The sequence below is a fragment of the Rana temporaria genome, chromosome 8 (assembly GCF_905171775.1).
Source record: "Rana temporaria chromosome 8, aRanTem1.1, whole genome shotgun sequence".
Classification (NCBI taxonomy): Eukaryota; Metazoa; Chordata; class Amphibia; order Anura; family Ranidae; genus Rana; species Rana temporaria.
In genome coordinates, this window is record NC_053496.1 from 127,574,702 (window position 1) to 127,594,170 (window position 19,469).

The following is a 19,469-nucleotide window of genomic DNA, read 5'->3' on the forward strand; positions in this document are numbered from 1 at the left end:
GGGAATTTATGGGACAGACGCCATTGGTCTGGGTCTTCTTCTTCTTCGAGTGAGGCACCCACCTTTAGGTTGACTGCATCACGGCGCCCCGGTGTAATGGCCTTCCAGGCTGGGGTGCGCGTGCCACGCGGTGTTCCTGGTTCTGGGACCATGTTGGTCCGGAACATTTAAGCTGTGGTGGGGAGCCCAGTAGTCGACTGAGTTCCCAATCTTGAAGATCCCAAGCGAGATAGCCGTTTGGTGGGGAGTAGTGATGGCCTGCCGGTTCGCCAGGCGGTCGTTTCGTGGCAAGCTTTCGCCAAACTTTCGGTCCGCCAAACCGTCGGACATCTGGCGATGTTCGCGGCAGTCCGCAATTTTACATGGGTAAGAACTTTGACCTATGACACATCCATCAGGTGGTGCAGGACAGCCAATTGAGACATTTCAGCACATGGACATACCACCTACCTTATAAATAGACCTGATCTGGCGGCCATCTTACATTCTGCTTTTTGTCAGTGTAAGGAGAGGGTGCTGTTTGGAGCAGGGACAGGCTGTATTCAATCAAATAGCTATCTAAAAGGTCCACAAAAGTATTTTTAAGGACTGGTATAGGTGTGCCACTTGCTCTAGTATATAGGTGTGTATATACTATACGACGCATGCAAGAGTCATACAGACGACCGAACATGTCCGACGGACAGGCTTCCAGCGGACATGTTTCTTAGCATGCTAAGAAACATTGGTCCGCTGGAAACCTGTCCGCTAGGCCGGGAATCCGGTCTGGCCGGCCCTACACACGACCGAACATGTCCGCGGAAACTGGTCCGCGGACCAGTTTCAGCAGACATGTTCGGTCGTTTGTACGAGGACTAATACATTCATATACTTTTTGTCAGTATAGGGAGAGGGTGCTGTTTTGAGCAGGGACACAAATCGCCACCTAACAGGTCCTAAAAGTCCTTTCAAGCACTGGTATAGGTGTGCTACTTGCTGTGCACTGCAGTATATAGGTGTAATATACACTTATAATATACTTTCGAATATAGAAAGCATATTAAAGTGGATTTGTATTGTGCAGCATTGTGACTGTCGGTGTATTTGGTTACTGCTGGATTTTTGCCTCTTTCGCTGCATTTCCTCTGCTACACACACAAAAAAAGTTTCATAACTGGTGAAATAAACCAGTGGCACCCCAAAACGACAGAATTTGTTATATACCTTCTTCCACATATACTGCGCTTCTCTAGAGACTTTTGTCACAGGGCCATTTAAAAAATGACAGGAAGAGGCAGGCCCTACTGCCAGGCGTGAACGCCTGTGGGCTAATTTTTAGGGCCTGTAATGGCTGACACTTACTTCTGTATCCAGTGAATGGCTTAATGTACCTCCAGCCACAGAATACAAAGTTGTTTGCTGTTAGGTGAACGCCTGTTGGCTAATTTTTGGGGCTTGTAATGGCCGGCACATACTTATGTATCCGGTTTTTCACTTAATACTTCTGGTAGGTCAGTGTCCATGTTGTGAGACTATTTGTGCACAGCTAGTAAGTATTTTGTGGCTGCAAATATGACCTGAAGGTTTTTAATATTCGCCTGCCATTAAAGTCAATGGGGCCCGCCGCAAACTTGCGGCTCGCGGACATTTGCGATGACCAATGCTCACAAAAGTTTTCCTTCAAATAATTCCAGGGCCAAGGTAGGGTGGATCCACAAGGCTCAGACACTCCAGTAAAACTCTCCCTCAATTCAACATAATCATCCACACAAAGGAAATGGTAAAAATCATGGGTTAGTATTTTATTCAAATAGAGATAAAAGGTATAAATTATTGAGCTTACAATTCAAAGGTGCTAGAATGAGCAACGTTACAAACAGCCTTATGGTGTTTACAGCAATACCCCTTGCATAAAGCAGGCGTGTGTTTCAAACGTCAGGAAGTGACGTAGGATGCCCAACCAGAACTGACGTCAATGGTGGCGACTTGCATCATCAGAAAGCTTACCTGCCTCTATTTTTGTGGAGTCTTATATAGCACCCACCCACAAGCTATTGGGCCAATCCGAATCAGTACACAAGTAGTACCACAGACTTCAAAAATTATACAAATTACATTACTGGAAAAAGAAAATGTTTTGGAAACAAAAGGGTTTTAAATTTGAAGAAAAAAATACGTAGAAAATGATAAAAACAGTACTGTGTGTGTCAGGGACAAATATAGCAGGCACACCACTAAACATAACACCACTCCTGTTTTTTTATATATGGTAATGTATTTTATATCATTTTTGAAGACCCAACCCTGATGCCGCGTACACACGACCGTTTTTCATGACGTCAATTTTTTTTTTTATGTCATTAAAAACGATCGGCTGCAAAGCATTTTTCGCGACGTCAACAATGGCCATTAAAAATTTAGAACATGCTCTAAATTTTCGCCTCGTTTTTCACGTTGTCATTTTTCACGTTGTGAAAAGTGATCATGTGTAGGCTTTAACGACGGGAAAAAAACATGCATGCTCAGAAGCAAGTTATGAGACGGGAGCGCTCGTTCTGGTAAAACTAGCGTTCGTAATGGAGATAGCACATTCGTCAGGCAGTAACAAACTGAAAAGCACGAATCGTCTCTCACCAAACTTTTACTAACACCAAATCAGTAAAAGCAGCCCAAAGGGTGGCACCATCTAAAAGGAACTTTCACTTTGTGCGTGCAAGGCAGCCTCGACAAGAATCACGTCGAGAAAAACTTTGTTTTTTCTAAAACAAGAAAAATGTCCGTGTGTACGCGGCATCAATTCAGCCAAGCAGGGGGGGGGGGGGGTAGATAAGCATGCACCCCCACCCCCTTGAACCATACCAAGATACTCCCTCAGCATTGTGGGGTTGCTTTGCCATGTTGATTAGGACAAGGGCCTCTTCCCCACAACCCTGGCCAGTGGTTGTGGGGGTCTGCAGGCAGGAGGATTGTTAGAATCTGGAAGTACAATGTATAGTATATAATATATATCATCCTTCCCTTCAACAAACAACTGATAAAGGTAAGGTTCCCAAAGAGGAATAACATGTGGTACAGAGGAGGTTTCAAAGAAGGATGCCAGGAAGCCAAAGAAAAAGTTAAATGAAAGTTATTGCTCGAAGAGGAGAAGCTATTTTGGAGTGGTTCAAAGAGCAACGTAAAAATAATGCAATTTCTTTAAATAATGTGCTTTGGGATGCCTAAACTGTTTGTGGAAATAAATAACATGAACATTTTTAAAGTACACCTCAGTGACACCATATTCTGGCTTCACATAAATAGTATGGCCTGGATTCACATACAACGGCGCATAGTTATGCCGGCGTAGCGTGTCGAATATACGCTACGCCGACATAGCGCAGAGCGGCGAGCACAGTATTCACAAAGCACTTGCTCCCTAATCTACGCTGGGTTCCCTCGGCGTAACTCGTCGTAAGTGGCAGTGGGCGTGAGCCATGCTAATGAGGTGTGACCCCATGTAAATGATGGGCCGAGCACCATCAAGATACGAATAATGAACGGCGCATGCGCCGTCCCATGGATGCTTCCCAGTGCGCATGCTCAGAATCGCTTCGAAACAACTGCCTAAGTTACATCGAATCACTGCCTACGACTTGAACGTAACCTACGACTAGCCCTATTCACGTACTACGTAAACTATGTAAAAAACCACGGCTGTGTTCCCTGGTGCAGCCATTTGCATTGATGCTGCTGACTTACACCTGCTTTATGAGTCGCAACTTTACGCCGGACGTACGACTTACCTAAACCACGTATATTAATCCGCCGGGTGCAAGTACGTTCGTGAAAAGTGCTATAAAAATGCACTGATTACTGTGAAAATGACAATGGCAGTGAAGGGGTTAAACACTAGGGGGCTCTAAGGGGTTAAGTGTGTCCTATTGTGTTTTTTTTTTTACTGTAGGGGCGTGGCTGGTCGTGTGACATCACTGATCGTCGTTCCCTATGACAGGGAACAGACGATCAGTGACAAGCCACAGAGAAGAACGGGGAAGGTTTGTTTACACTCCCCGTTCTTCAGCTCCTGTGACTTGATCGCTAGACGACAGCGGCGATTGGGTCCACGGGTCCCGCGGGCGCGGTCACGGAGCTCAGGACTAGGTCGCCACCCACGGCTGGGCTCTTAAGGGCGACGTACCTGTACGTGCCTGTGCCCAGCCGTGCCCTTCTGCCGACGTATATCGGCGTGAAGGGGTCCTTAACTGGTTAACCACTTCAGCCCTGGAAGAATTGGCTGCTCAATGACCTGGCCATTTTTTGTGATACAACCCTGTTTCGCTTTAACTGACAATTGTTGTGCGATGTAGTACCAAAAAAAAAGTCTTTTGGTGGCATTTGATCACCTCTGCGTTTTTTATTTTTTGCGCTATAAACAAAAAAAGAGCGTCAATTTTGAAAAAAAAAAAATACAATATTTTATACTTTTTGCTGTAATAAATAGCCCCAATTTTTTTTATAAAAGCAATTTTTTTCCTCAGTTTAGGCCAATATGTATTCTTCTACATATTTTTGGTAATAAAATTCGCAAAAAGCATATATTGATTGGTTTGCACATAAGTTGCGGCTATAATGAATTGTCCGGTCCCGGCAATACAGATACGTTATTTCAATAAGTCATTGAAAAAAACAGCATGGTTTCCTCCTTAGTTCATTACCAGGCCATTTGGGTCTGGTATGAATATTAAGGGGAACCCAGAACCAAAGTAAAAAAAAAAGTGTGGGGGTCCCCCTTAAATTCCATATCAGGCCCTTCAGGTCTGGTATGGATATTAAGGGGAACCCTGCGCCAAAATAAAAAAAATGGTGTGGGGTATCCCCCAAAAATCCATACTAGACCCTTACCCGAGGCCAAAAAACCTGGCAGGCAGCAGGAAAAGAGGGGGGACGAGAGAGCACCCCCCCTCCTGAACCGTACCAGACCACATACCCTCAACATGGGGAGGATGTCCCCATGTTGATGGGGACAAGGGCCTCATCCCCACAACCCTTGCCCGGTGGTTGCGGGGGTCTGTAGGTAGTGGGCTTTTCACAATCTGGAAGCCTCCTTTAACAAAGGAGACCCCCAGATCTCTATGTAAATTGGTAAGGGGCACTTACCCCTACCATTTTTACAAAGACAAAGTGTGAAAATATTAAAAATTACAGAAGACGGCTTGGGATTAAAAGTAAAAAATAAATAAAATAAAAAACCATTCCAGCGATGTAATCCAGCTTGTCCAGCATTGTAATCCATTCTAGATGTCCCGCGGTGATTCATTCTCCAGCGATGCTCTCCGGCGAGGAGCGAAGCACAATCTTGCCTGCACCGGAGGAACCCGCCTAATGACGCACAAGTTGTTTGACAGTTCTTTTATAACCGAGGGTGGGGCCACCTGTGAAGTGGTTGGGTGACCCCGCCCCTCTAATGAGTCACAAGGCTTTCCCGTGATGTGTCAGAGGGGGTGGGGTCACTTGTCACAGATGGCCCGGCCATCGGTTATAAAAGAACTGTCAAACAGCTTGCGCGTCATTAGGCGGGTGCCTCCGGTGCAGGCAAGATCGTGCTTTGTTCCTCGCTGGAGAGCATAGCTGGAGAATGAATTACCGCAGGACATCGAGAATGGATTACAACACTGGACAGACTGGATTACATCGCTGGAATGGTTGTTTTATTTTTTTATTTTTAATAAAGGACTTGTCCCAAGCCGTCTTCTGTCATTTTTAATATTTTCACACTTTTTCTTTGTGAAATGGTAGGGGTACAATGTACCCCTTACCAATTCACATAGGGGGGACGGTATCTGGGGGTCCCCTTTGTTAAAGTGGGCTTCCAGATTCCGATAAGCCCCCCCGCCTGCAGACCCCCACAACCACCGGCAAGGGTTGTGGGGATGAGGCCCTTGTCCCCATCAACATGGGAACATCCTCCCCATGTTGAGGGCATGTGGCCTAGTACGGTTCAGGAGGGGGGCGCTCTCTCGTCCCCCTCTTTTCCTGCAACCTGCCAGGTTGCTTGCTCGGATAAGGGTCTGGTATGGATTTTTGGAGGAAACCCCACGCCATGTTCCCCATCAACATGGGAACATCCTCCCCATGTTGAGGGCATGTGGCCTAGTATGGTTCAGGAGGGGGGGCGCTCTCTTGTCCCCCTCTTTTCCTGCAGGTTGCGTGCTCTGATAAGGGTCTGGTATGGATTTTTTAGGGGAACCCCACACCATGTTTTTTTTTTAAACGGCGCAGGGTTCCCCTTAATATCCATACCAGACCTGAAGGGCCTGATATTGAATTTGGGGGGACCCCACGCTTTTTTTTGGGGGTTCGGGGTTCCTCTTAATATTCATACCAGACCCAAAGGGCCTGATAATGGACTAAGGGGGAACCCATGCTGTTTTTTTTTTTCAATAACTTTTATCTGTATTGCCGGGACCCGACAATTCATTATAGCCGTGATCAGTTTTAAATGACTTTTTTCCCTTTAGAAATTTCATTTTGTGCAGGGACTTTTCTTAGCACGGAAAACATGCGCTACTTTACAGGCATACTATAGACACACCCCAGGTATGAAATTTAAAAGAATATTTCACTTTTATTGTTCCACTTTAAGCATTATTAAAATCACTTCTCCCGAAAAAACTTCAGTTTTTAAAACTTTTTTTTGCATTGATACATGTCCCCTGGGGCAGGACCCGGGTCCCCAAACACTTTTTATGCCAATAACTTGCATATTCAATTTTTAAATTAGCACTTTTGATTTCTCCCATAGACTTTTAAAGGGTGTGCCGCGAACACCCCAAATTGTTTGATGTTCAGCGAACGGACGAACAGGCAATGTTCGAGTCGAACTCATGTTCGACTTAAATAGATGGCACATCCCTATATAATGAGTGTTTTGATATGTATATGACAATTATCAATTGGTATGTATCTGACTTTAATAAGCTGTTTTTCTATATTCAGCAACTACAGTATTGTGATCTCCTCACCTGATCCTCAGTTTGTCTTAAAGAAGCTCTGTGAGAAATTAACTTAAAGTGGTTCTCCAACCTTGAAACAGAAAATTAAAAGTCAGCAGCTTCAAATACTATAGCTGCTGACTTTTAATAAAAGGACACTTGCCTGTCCAAGGACCCAGTGCTGTCCTCACTCGATCCGACTCTTTGTGTGTCTTTGGGTCCAGACCCAGGCCTGAATACTTACGGAAGCCAATAATTGCCACTGTTTGCAGCTTCACAACCGCCTTCCCACTGCGCATGAATGCACTTTTTGAATGATTCCGCAGCCTTCTGGGGCCTGTGACAAAACTTAAAGAGGAGGGGGAGGAGGAAGACAAGCAGAACCTGGAGGATCTACCATTATAAAGCAATATGGTATTGGTTTTCTCCACATCTGTATGAATAAAGTGTGGTACAGACAGTCCCCAGGTACAAAAAAGATTCTGTAGGTTTGCTCTTAAGTTGAATTTGTATGTAAGTTGGAACAGGTAAATTTTTAAGATGTAAATCCAGTCAAAAAAGTTTTTTTTTTATTTATAGATAGCATAGGGAAGGGCCAACACCCCAGTAACGTTTGTTTTGCAGTCTGTGCCCCTGTTTAGAATATTTCACCTCACTTTTTTGTCCCTCTGACAATGGGATTTTGAAAAAAATTGAGTTGTTGTGGAAATAACTTTTCCCCATGGTCAGGGGCCTTACCTAGAGCATTTGCACCCGGGGTGGATCCTATATCTGGCACCCCCTCACCTTAAAATGTAAAAACACCCCACTTTTCCCCCTGCATACCTCTGCATCCTTCAATATCTCTTTGTCACTACTGTGTACCCCCTCTCCACAACTGCACCTCTGGACCCCTTTACATTACACAGTACCTTGCACCTAAGGACCTCTTTACATTGCACAGCCCTTCTACCTCTGGACCCATTTACATTACACAGCACCATGCACCTCTAGACCCCTATAGGATAACTATTTATTAGAAGAGCATAGGATTTTATAGAGGGAAGAAATATGTCCAGATTGTTTACATAAGAATTCAAAGGGAGACATTTTAACTTCTATATCAGATGTATATAAATGAAAGTGAATTGATAACATACAATGATGGATTTCTTCCTTTGGTAGTTTATATATGTATTGTAAGTATCAAAAGATATTGGGCCAAATCCTCAAAAGGGATACGCAGGCGGAACTGCTGTTCAGCCTGTGTATCCCTGTGCCTATCTTTGGAACTGATCCTCAGAAGCAGTTTTCCAAAGATAGGCAGAAGATCTGACATCTGTAAGACACTTACACTGTCAGATCTTAGGATACAGTACCGCATCCGCCGCTGGGGGCATTTCGCATTGAAATGCCGCTTTGCGTATGCAAATGAGGACTTACGGAGATCCACAAAGCTTTTCAGCTTTGTTTTTTCTGCGTAAGTTTACGTTTGCATACGTAAAATTAGGGCTGCTTTTACAAGGTGTAAACTGTTTACACCTTGTAAAAACAGACCTTTTTTTCGATCGCCGCGTTTTTTTTTTTATTTGATTTTTTTTTTTCGCCGTATCTTTTTTTTAACCCGTTGCAATTTTTTAACCCGGCGCGATCCTCAAAACTCGGCGTATCGTAAAAACACGCGATGCACGTCGGGAAAAATTACTTCATGGGCATGCGCAGTACGTCCGGTGCGGGAGCGCGCCTCATTTAAATTGTAATCGCCCCCTGGAGAAGAGGACCGCCTTGCGCCGGGAGAATTTAAGTTACACGGCCTGAAATTTCTAGGTAAGTGCTTTGTGGATCAGGCACTTAGGTAGAAATTTTAAGGCAGTGTAACCTAAATGGGAAAAGATAAGTTAGGCAGGATCTTTGAGGATTTGGCCCATTATTCTATGATATATGTAAAAAAATGCAATTCTCGATAGACCCTTTTTTTCCCCCACCATTTAAAATCATTGGGACATAGTTCAAGAATAAAGTTAGTATTTTGAAATAAAGGGGTTTATGGAGAGTGAAGGTATTGAAGATGGTGTTTAGAGTTTAGCTGAGATGCAAGAGATTGGAATAGGGAGGGATGGACTATTGCTGATCTACATTTAGAGTAGGTTTTATGCACATGATCGAATCAGTTGAGATCAGTGAACAACTTTGGGAATAAATTTGAGCCCATTGAATTATAATGCTTTTTGTTGCAATAGTTGGCTAAGTTGGACTGAGTGAAAATATTTTAAAGAAAATTTGCCATCAATAAGCCACCTTGAAATTTAGGAATATATATATATATTAAGTCTATTAATGCTTGGCTTGATAGTACCTCATACAGATTTAATAACACAGGATTACAGCGCTCAGGATGTTCATTGAGGACAATCAACTTGAGGATTGGGTATAACGGTATAATGACAGCAACATTTCAGGAGATAATATTAGCTTTTAAAGTCCAAAAAAGTGTATACAAAAGTCCATACCAATAGGATGTATTCACCAGGCAGATATCAGCAGGTAACCAAGGGCTGCTCTCCAAGAGTGAAGTCAACTCGAGCATACATAAGAAAAGAAAAAAAGGAAAAGCGCCTCTGAGTTATCTGGTTTAATAGTAATAGCAGATGCAGACATCCAACACTTACATTTAAAATGACAGGAACAGGGATAGAAGTGGTGGTAATTCGGTGAAGCTGGGCTGTGCCTGCAATCTATAGAGATCTCCGCTCGGAAGCCAGCGCCAAGGGAGCGCTGTTTGAACGGGCCGCTCGTATACTGGGTGATGACGTCAGAGGGACGGTGGCTGACAGGATTCACAAAGCCACCGTCCCTCTGATGTCATCACCCAGTATACGAGCGGCTCGTTCAAACAGCGCTCCCTTATTAATGCATACTCGGCTCTCCTGGCTTCCGAGCGGAGATCTCTACAGATTGCAGGCACAGCCCAGCTTCACCGAATTACCACCACTTCTATCCCTGTTCCTGTCATTTTAAATGTAAGTGTTGGATGTCTGCATCTCCTATTACTATTAAACCAGATAACTCAGAGGCGCTTTTCCTGTTTTTCTTTTCATACAGATTTAAAGGAATCTAAATTTTAAACTTTAAACTTAAAAATTAAATGTAAACTTTATTAACTATATTCATTGGTAGAGTATGAAGTAAGTATTGTAGACAGAATATAGGGGCAGATTCACATACAATTGGACAGTGGCAGCGTATCATAGATACGCCGCTGTATCTTACCTGGCTTAAATTCGAATCCAGGATGAATTTGTGTCGTAATTTACGGAGGCGTAGTGTATTTTTGGCGGCGGAATTCAAATCGGTGGGTAGGGGGCGTGATTCATTTAAATGAAACGCGTCCCCGCGCCGATTGAACTGCGCATGCTCCATTTCGAAATTTCCCGCCGTGCTTTGCGCGAAATGACGTCGCAACGACGTCTTTTTTGAACTTACGCAAAAAAATAAATTCAAAGCGGGAACGACGGCCATACTTTAACATGGCAAGTCTATCTATACGCCACAAAATAGCAGCTTTAACTATACGCCGGAAAAAGCCGACTAGAGATGACGTAAGAGAATGCGACGACCGCGCGTACGTTCGTGGATCGTCGAAAAAAAGCTCATTTGCATACCCAACGCGGAAAACGACGCGAACTCCACCCAGCGGACGCCGAAGTATTGCATCTGCGATCCGAAGGCGTATGCCTGTCGGATCTTACCCAGATGCCGTTGTATCTTGGTTTGAGGATTCAAACTAAAGATACGACGCGGGAAATTTGAAAGTATGCCGGCGTATCAGTAGATACGTTGGCGTACTTGCTCTGTGAATCTGCCCCATAGAGTATAACAGCATCCAAAGCATGAAGGCAATGATAATGACTACTTACTGTATCTAACCACCTCTGATAATTTTTTGAACAAAGGAGGGTAGTTTAGGTGATCAACAGTATGAATGGATGGTGCAACATTTTTACCCAAATAGGAAGAGAGAAAAATGTAATTTTAAGTGGAAAAGAGGCCTGTAACGTTTTCACAATCTGTATTTCTAAGTTAAGGTTTTTGGCTTTTGATTTAAAATCATTTGGCTTGAATCCTGATATTATAGAAAATGTTATAATAATTTCAATTAGTTAAAAATAGCTATCATAGGGGAGGAAATGAGGAGCATCAAAATGCCACCTGCAAATTACTGTATGTACATTTATGTTATCAACCTCCTGTAAATATATTGTCTTAGATTATGAGCCAATGGCATGGTAAAAAAAAAAAAAACTTCATAGAGACTCTCCTCATAACATCACATAAAGGGAAGATAAGGTAGAAGAGGGAAAGCTGAAGGAGTAAAGGGGAGGGGTAGTAGATGGAAGATAAAGTGGATCCAATGAGTGGGAATACAAGGGCAAAAATGAGAGAAAGGAAGCCCATGTAATTCATGAAAACCAGTAGAAGGTGACTAAATATGAAGTAAACTAATGCAAAGATTGACTTGCAACTGTAAAATAGGAATGTTGACTAGGACTTTTCTGGGCACTGATAACACAACAAAAAATAATCATAAAAATATTTATTAACATAAAAGATTATACAATATTAACCACTTCCCGACGGCCGTACGACTTTGTACGGCCGCAGGGTGGCTCTACATCTCTGGGAGGCCGTGTTTTTACGGCCTGCGCGCGCAGCCAGCGGCGCGGGCGCACGCGCGTCCGGCGGAGGCGCGCGCGCTCGCCGCATCGCTGAGATGCCGATGCGAGTGCCTGGCGGCTGCGATGTCCGCCAGGGACTCGCGAACGGCGGCTACAGGGACAAGACGTGGAGCTCTGTGTGTAAACACAGAGCTCCACGACCTGTCAGGGGAGAGAGGAGACGGATCTGTGTCCCTTGTACATAGGGACACAGCATCGGTCACATCCCCCAGTCACCCCCCTTCCCCCACAGTCACCCCCCTTCCCCCACAGTTAGTAACACAATTCAGGGTACACATTAACCCCTTCCTCACCCCCTAGTGTTAACCCCTTCAATGCCAGTCACATTTATACAGTAATTAGTGCATATTTATTGCACTGATCGCTGTATAAATGTGAATGGCGCCAAAAATGTGTCAAAAGTGTCCGATGTCTCCGCCATAATGTCGCAGTCACGAAAAAAAATGCTGATCGCCGCCATTAGTAGTAAAAAAAAAATAATAAAAAAAAAAAAATTCTGTCCCCTATTTTGTAAGCGCAATAAATTTTGCGCAAACCAGACGCTTTTTGCGATTTTTTTTTTTTTTTTAACAAAAATATGTAGAATAATACGTATCGCCTAGACTGAGAAAAAAATTTTTTTTTAAAAAAAATTGGGCAATTTATTATAGTAACAAGTAAAAAATATTGTTTTTTTTTCAAAATTGTCGCTCTATTTTTGTTTATAGCGCAAAAAATAAAAACCGCAGAGGTGATCAAATACCACCAAAATAAAGCTCTATTTGTGGGGAAAAAAGGACGTCAATTTTGTTTGGGAGCCACGTCGCATGACCGCGCAATTGTCAGTTAAAGCGACGCAGTGCCGGAAGCTGAAATTTCACCTGGTCAGGAAGGGGTATATGTGCCCATTAAGGAAGTGGTTAAAAACATTTGAGCCAAACCCCACAATAGAACAACAGCATTGTAGATAACGGAAACCATCACATATCTGTTAAAGTGGAGAGGGCCAAGACCTCGACCGGTTTCGCGGTAATACCGCTTCTTCAGGAGGATCTGAATAATATACAATATCATTTACATGACTAGCAATAATATACATAAACAAGATAAATATAACATTACAGCATTTTAGCATCATGAATACAGTCAAAGCAACTCCTACTCCTGCAACTGCCCAGTAATTGCAATTGTTAATTCCAATTTTATTTGGAATAAAGCATTAAACCCATCAGTACTATGGCCCTTAATATGGTGCAGGTTCCACCCTTTTCCCTCCCTTCTTATTTAAATTTCTTTCACCTCTCTTGCTTCTCTTTTACTTCCCTTTTCACACTCTTTCCTTCATCCCCCCTTTGTTCCCCCCTTCTCAATTACCACGCCCTCTTCTCTTCCCCCTTTTCTCAGTTTCCTACCTTCCCTTATTCTTATTGCTGCCTTTCTTCTTTAGCTTCATACCTTCTTTCTTTCTTCCCCCTTCCTTTCCTCATTACCCTCTTATTCCGTTCCTTCTTTAATCTCCCCCCTCTCTTTTCCCCTTCTCATTCCTCCCCCTCCTTTTTTTCCTATTTTTTCCCTCTCCCCCCCTCTTCTCTTTCTCTATCTCCCCTTTCCCTTGTCCCCCCCCCTTTTCTTTCTTCCCCTCCCCTTCTTCACTTCCTTCCCCAAAACCTTTTTTCTTTTCCTTTCCTCTCCTTGTTTTCTTTCCCCTTACCCTTCAATTTTCCTCACCCTTCCCCAAACCCTCCCCCTTTCCCCCCATTCTTCATCTCTCCCCTTCCCCTTTTCTTTCCTTTTTACCTCCTGCCCTTCACCCCCCCCATTCTTTCTTTGTCTTTGCTTCACCCCCCCTCTCCTCTCTTTTTCAATCTATTTATATCCTCACGTGGTGGCCCCAACTTGGCTATTTATGCCGTTTATCTTATCAGAATGTGTCACATAATTCTCCCTCGTTCGGCAAGGGGGGGGACTTTTCTGAGCCGATGCCTGGTCCATGAACCCCTTTCTGATGAGCAGATAGACATCCTCTTTTGACATTTGACTGTATTCATGATGCTAAAATGCTGTAATGTTCTATTTATCTTGTTTTTGTATATTATTGCTAGTCATGTAAATAATATTGTATATTATACAGATCCTCCTGAAGAAGCGGTATTACCGTGAAAACGGTCGAGGTCTTGGCCCTCTCCACTTTAACAGATATGTGACGGTTTCCGTTATCTACAACGCTGTTTTTCTATTGTGGGGTTTGGCTCAAATGTTTTTAATATTGTATAATCTTTTATGTTAATAAAATATTTTTATGATTATTTTTTGTTGTGTTATCAGTGCCCAGAAAAGTCCTAGTCAACATTCCTATGACCAATGAGCATTTATATGTTAGACGGCACTAGCAGCCCTCACCTCATGCTCACTTGGCCCTATTCCTGTATCATTTATTCTGGATGATGGCACTTATAGTATTTTTACTTTATTAGTTTTAATTGAGGCCATACTCAAAAATGTTACAACTGTAAAAGAAGGACTAAAGTATATGTACATAAATTCCATAAAGAATATTCATCTCTAGCCAATATACTGTATGGCCCCATACACACCATAGAATCTATCCGCAGATAAATCCCATCAAATGGGTTTCTGCGGATAGATCCTATGGTGTGTACACTCCGTCGGATATTTATCCGCGGATAAATCTCCCCTGGGATGGATTTCCAGCAGATGGATATTTGCTGACATGCTCAACAAATCCATCTGCTGGAATCCATTCCAACGGATGGATCCGCTCGTCTGTACAGACTTACCGGATCCATCCGTCCAAAGGGATTCCCCGCACGCGCCGTAATGAATAGACGCATGCGTGGAATTCCTTATATGACAGCGTCGCGCCCGTCGCCGCGTCATAATAGCGGCGACGGCGCGACACGTCATCGGCAGAGGATTTCAGCGCGGATTTCAATGCGATGGTGTGTACACGCCATCGCATTGAAATCCTCTGAAATCTTAGAGAGGATTTATCCGCGGATACGGTCCGCTGAACCGTATCTGCGGATAAATTCTATCGTGTGTATGGGGCCTATGTCTTGGAGGGATAATGCACTGTAGTCACCTGATGCGGAAGGGAACGTTTTAAAAAGCAAATTAGGGACACTATTGGATGCAAGTCAGGATTCCTCTAAGTAAAGTGGTTGTGACAGTTTTACTGTGTATTTGTATGTATATTATGTACCCTTTTTAGGAAGCTAGCTGTTTCCAAGCCTAGGTGCAGAAGGTTTTTCTAAATGAAAGCAGATAACCACTTTTATAGCACTATAAAAATGCAAATGGTCCCAAAAATATGTCAAAAGTGTCCGAAGTGTCCGCCATAAGGTCGCAGTACCGATAAAAATCGCACATTGCCGCCATTACTAGTAAAAACAAAATATTAATAAAAATGCCATAAAACTATCCCCTATTTTGTAAACGCTATAACTTTTGCGCAAACCAATCGATAAACGCTTATTGTGATTTTTTTTTACGAAACATATGTAGAAGAATACGTATCGGCCTAAACTGAGGAAAAAAATATTTTTTTTATATATTTTTGGGGGATATTTATTATAGCAAAAAGTAAAAAATATAAATTTTTTTCAAAATTGTCGCTCTATTTTTGTTTATAACGCAAAAAACGCAGAGGTGATCAAATACCACCAAAAGAAAGCTCTATTTGTGGGAAAAAAAGGGCGCCAATTTTGTTTGGGAGCCACGTCGCACGACCGCGCAATTGTCAGTTAAGGCGACGCAGTGCCGAATCGCAAAAAGTGGCCTGGTCTTTGACCAGCAATATGGTCCGGGGCTTAAGTGATTAATCTGTGACTTTGATTGCTGTATGGACTGTTTTAATACAATAAAGATCTCTTTTTGGAGTGCTGCTATCTGGATTTTTCCATTTGTACAGAAGATACGTGTTGATCTTGCTAGAATTGCAGTGTCCTTGTCACTTCTATTAGCTGAACTAAAAGTACAAACACTGTTTTCTTCTCTCTGTAAAATGATAATCCTCATTACACTACTGTAATGTAGATAAAGATATGAAAACGTGTTTGAAGTTTAGCCTGGGTGACAAACATGGCTCCCTCCATAGATACAGTGGAGTGAGTGTTGCAAAAACGTGTTATTCAAAGCGTTACTAGGATAAAATAAAGGAATACATGCTGAAAAAATACCTCCAATGCAGCCACCACATCTAAGCACCAGTAAGGTGCAATATATTACATTTTTGTTGGGGTATAGATATGCTTGAAGATTAAATTGCCCAGAATTAGAATTTTCATGTGTTTATATTTTAGAAATAATAGTTGAACAATGTAGTTAATACTATTATTTGTTTATAATGACATCTTAAATCTTTTGTATAATATTTCTTTCCTTAGGACCGACTGGAAATAAAGGGGAGACAGGTGAAAGGGGAGTTGGTTTGCCAGGAGGACAAGGGCAAAAAGGAGAGAAAGGAAGCCCAGGTAATTCATGAAATCCAATAAAAGTGATTCAATATAAAGAGGGGCTAATGTAGTGATTGGCTTGCAAATGTAAAACAATGTCTTACTGAAGTACTTGAACATTAATTACATAAAGAATGTACATCTGTGATCTACATACTGTGGCCCAGATTCAAGTAGAATCGCGCAATATTTGCGTGGGCAAAGAGCAAATTTTTTTCTCTGCGCCCACACAAATATTGCGCTTTGCCCGCGATTCACGGAGCAGTTGCTCCGTAAATTGCACGGGCAATATGCTAAGCAGCCGGGCGCAAGGCTGCCTAATGTAAATGATCCCGCCGGGGGCGGGAATCATTTAAATTAGGCGCGCTCCCGCGCCGAGCGAACAACGCATGCTCCGTCGGGAAACTTTCCCGACGTGCATTGCGGCAAATGACGTCGCAAGGACGTCATTTGCTTGTAAGTGAACGTGAATGGCGTCCAGCGCCATTCACGGTTCACTTACGTAAACGACGTGAAATTTAAACGTCGCGAGCGGGAGGCGCAGCTATACTTTAGCATTGGCTGCGCCTGCTATTAGCAGGAGCAACCTTATGCTAAAGGCGCCGTACGGAAACTCCGTACCTTGCGTACGCAGGGCCCGCGCAACTTTTGTGAATCGGTGGTAGTATGCAATTTGCATACTACACGCCGATCACAAAGGCCGCGCCCCCTAGCGGCCAACGCAAGAATGCAGCCTGGGATGTGAAGGCATAAGGAGGCTTATGTTTGTCACATCCTAGGCTGCATTCGGTGTAACGAGGTTCCTGAATCAGGAGCACTCGTTACACCGGAGCAAGTAAGCACTTGCGCCGCGCAACTATGGTTGCGCGGGCGCAAGTGCTTCTTGAATCTGGGCCTGTATGTCTTGAATCTTATTGCACTGTAGTCACCTAAATGAGACATTTATCAAGCAAATTAGAGAGACTTTTGGATGCAAACCAGGATTCCTCTCAGGTAGTATAATCTACATGACAGTTTTATTTATTTGTAACCACTGCCATTGTATTCCTGAACAACCAGTTAAAGGGGTTGTAAAGGTAAAAGTTTTTTTCACCTTAACCACTTAAGAAAAGCAGGAACAAAGGGCCAGATTCACAAAGCACTTACGCCGACGTATCTAGAGATGCGCGGCGTAATTGAAAAAAGCGACGCGCGTATTTTTGCACCTGATTCTCAAAACGAAATACGCCTGAAAACCATTTTTTTCCGTCCTACCTAAAACAATTACACCGGCGCTTCCTACATACAGACCGGGACGGCGATATCAGAACAACGGGGGATCGTAGGCAGGTAAGTGAAAGTTTATTTTGTATAGTTTTACAGCCCGGGCACAGCGGGGGTTAAAAGTTTTAGCTTGGAGAACTCCTTTAAGTTAGAAAGCAATATTATTTGCTAGAAAATTACTTGGAACTGCCAAACATTATATATATTTTAGCAGAGACTCTAGGGAATACAATGGCTATTGCTGCAATATGTTATGTCACACTGCATTTTCCCACTTCAATGAATAATAAAAACCATAAAAAACAAAAAACAGTGAAGTTAGCCCATTTTTTTTTTTTTTTTAATGTGAAAGATGATGTTACGCCGCAACAATCGTGAGAGAATCGTGATCTATCTTCTAAGCAAAAAAATTGCAATTCTCATTTTAGCCAGAATCGTGCAGCTCTGTACCGTGCAACATAAAAAGTGCAAAGACCACCATAGAGTAATTTTCTAGCAAAAAACAAATGATGATTTTTATATGTAGTAGAGAAGTGTCAGAATTGGCCTGGGTGGCAAGGGGTTAATTACCATGAGTAATATACAAATAATTATTATAAGCACTGTGATCCTATCAGTCTGCTGCAGTGTGTCAGCTTGTATTTATATTGGCCGCTCCGAATGTAGCTTCTGACAGGCTGTGCAAGCAGGACAGTATCTCCGGAACCATAAATGATAGCCGTCCCATATTTTAACCAGTTGTGGGGTAGCTCTTCCCATGCCTACCCCCAAATGTAGGGTTTCTGTGACCTCTGGTCATCGAGCTACAACCCCCCAAATTCGATCTTAGAAAAAAAAATCTTAACCACTTACCCCCCGGACAATATTGCTGCCCAAAGACCAGAGTACTTTTTGCGATTCGGGACTGCGTCGCTTTAACATGCAATTGCGCGGTCGTGCGACGTGGCTCCCAAACAAAATTGGCGTCCTTTTTTTCCCACAGATAGAGCTTTCTTTTGGTGGTATTTGATCACCTCTGCGGTTTTTAGTTTTTGCGCTATAAACAAAAATAGAGAGCCAATTTTGAAAAAAATTAATATTTTTTACATTTTGCTATAATAAATATCCCCCAAAAATATATAAAAAAACATTTTTTTTCCTCAGTTTAGGCCGATACGTTTTCTTCTACATATTTTTCGTAAAAAAAAAATCGCAATAAGCGTTTATTGATTGGTTTGCGCAAAAGTTTTAGCGTTTACAAAATAGGGGGTATTTTTATTATATTTTTTTTACTAGTAATGGCGGCGATCAGCGATTTTTTTTTCAGTATTGCGACATTATGGCGGACACTTCGGACACTTTTGACACATTTTTGGGACCATTGGCATTTTTATAGCGATCAGTGCTATAAAAATGCATTGGATTACTATAAAAATGCCACTGGCAGTGAAGGGGTTAACACTAGGGGGCGGGGAAGGGGTCAAGTATGCCTGGGTGTGTTCTTACTGTGGGGGAGGGGGGTGGCCTCACTAGGGGAAACACTGATCCTCTGTTCATACATTGTATGAACCGAAGATCAGCATTTCCCCTCCTGACAGGACCGGGAGCTGTGTGTTTACACACACAGCTCCCGGTCCCCGCTCTGTAACGAGCGATCGCGTGTGCCCGGCGGCGATCGCGCCCGTCGGGCACACGCACGGGAGTCGGGGGCGAGCGGGGGGCGCGCGCGCCGCCTAGTGGCGGCTGGGAGAGAGGACGTCATACTACGTGCTCTCGCCCAGCCGAGCCACCTTGTGGACGTATAACGACGGTGCGCGGTCGGCAAGTGGTTTTTTTTTTTTTTTTTTGGGCAAATGGGCCTATCTTGAGAAAGGGGCCTGGAGCTGCAGCTCTATCAGCCCCATTGTTAATCCGGCCCTGAATGGTGGCACAAGTAGAGGCATCTGGGAAAAGCGGGCCAAGAAGCAAATGTAGTTTAAATTCTTAATCCATCTTACAAAAAAAATGAATGTCATGCACCAGTAAAAATATAAATTAGCAGCCCTTGCTGCGTTATCTCACCTTGCTCTGGCATTCCCTATCCAGACTCCCACTGCTAGTGGGATACA

At 43.2% G+C, this 19,469-nt stretch overlaps 1 protein-coding gene across 1 annotated transcript in view; it reads left to right on the forward strand.

Moving 5' to 3' along the window:
- Nucleotides 1–19,469, forward strand: part of LOC120909060 (pulmonary surfactant-associated protein D-like) — a 61,497-nt gene that overhangs the window by 15,113 nt on the left and 26,915 nt on the right. Inside the window, exon 4 of the mRNA XM_040320684.1 lies at nt 16,051–16,137. Within this exon, the coding sequence (XP_040176618.1) occupies nt 16,051–16,137 (87 nt within the window). The remainder of the gene's footprint in view (nt 1–16,050; nt 16,138–19,469) is intronic.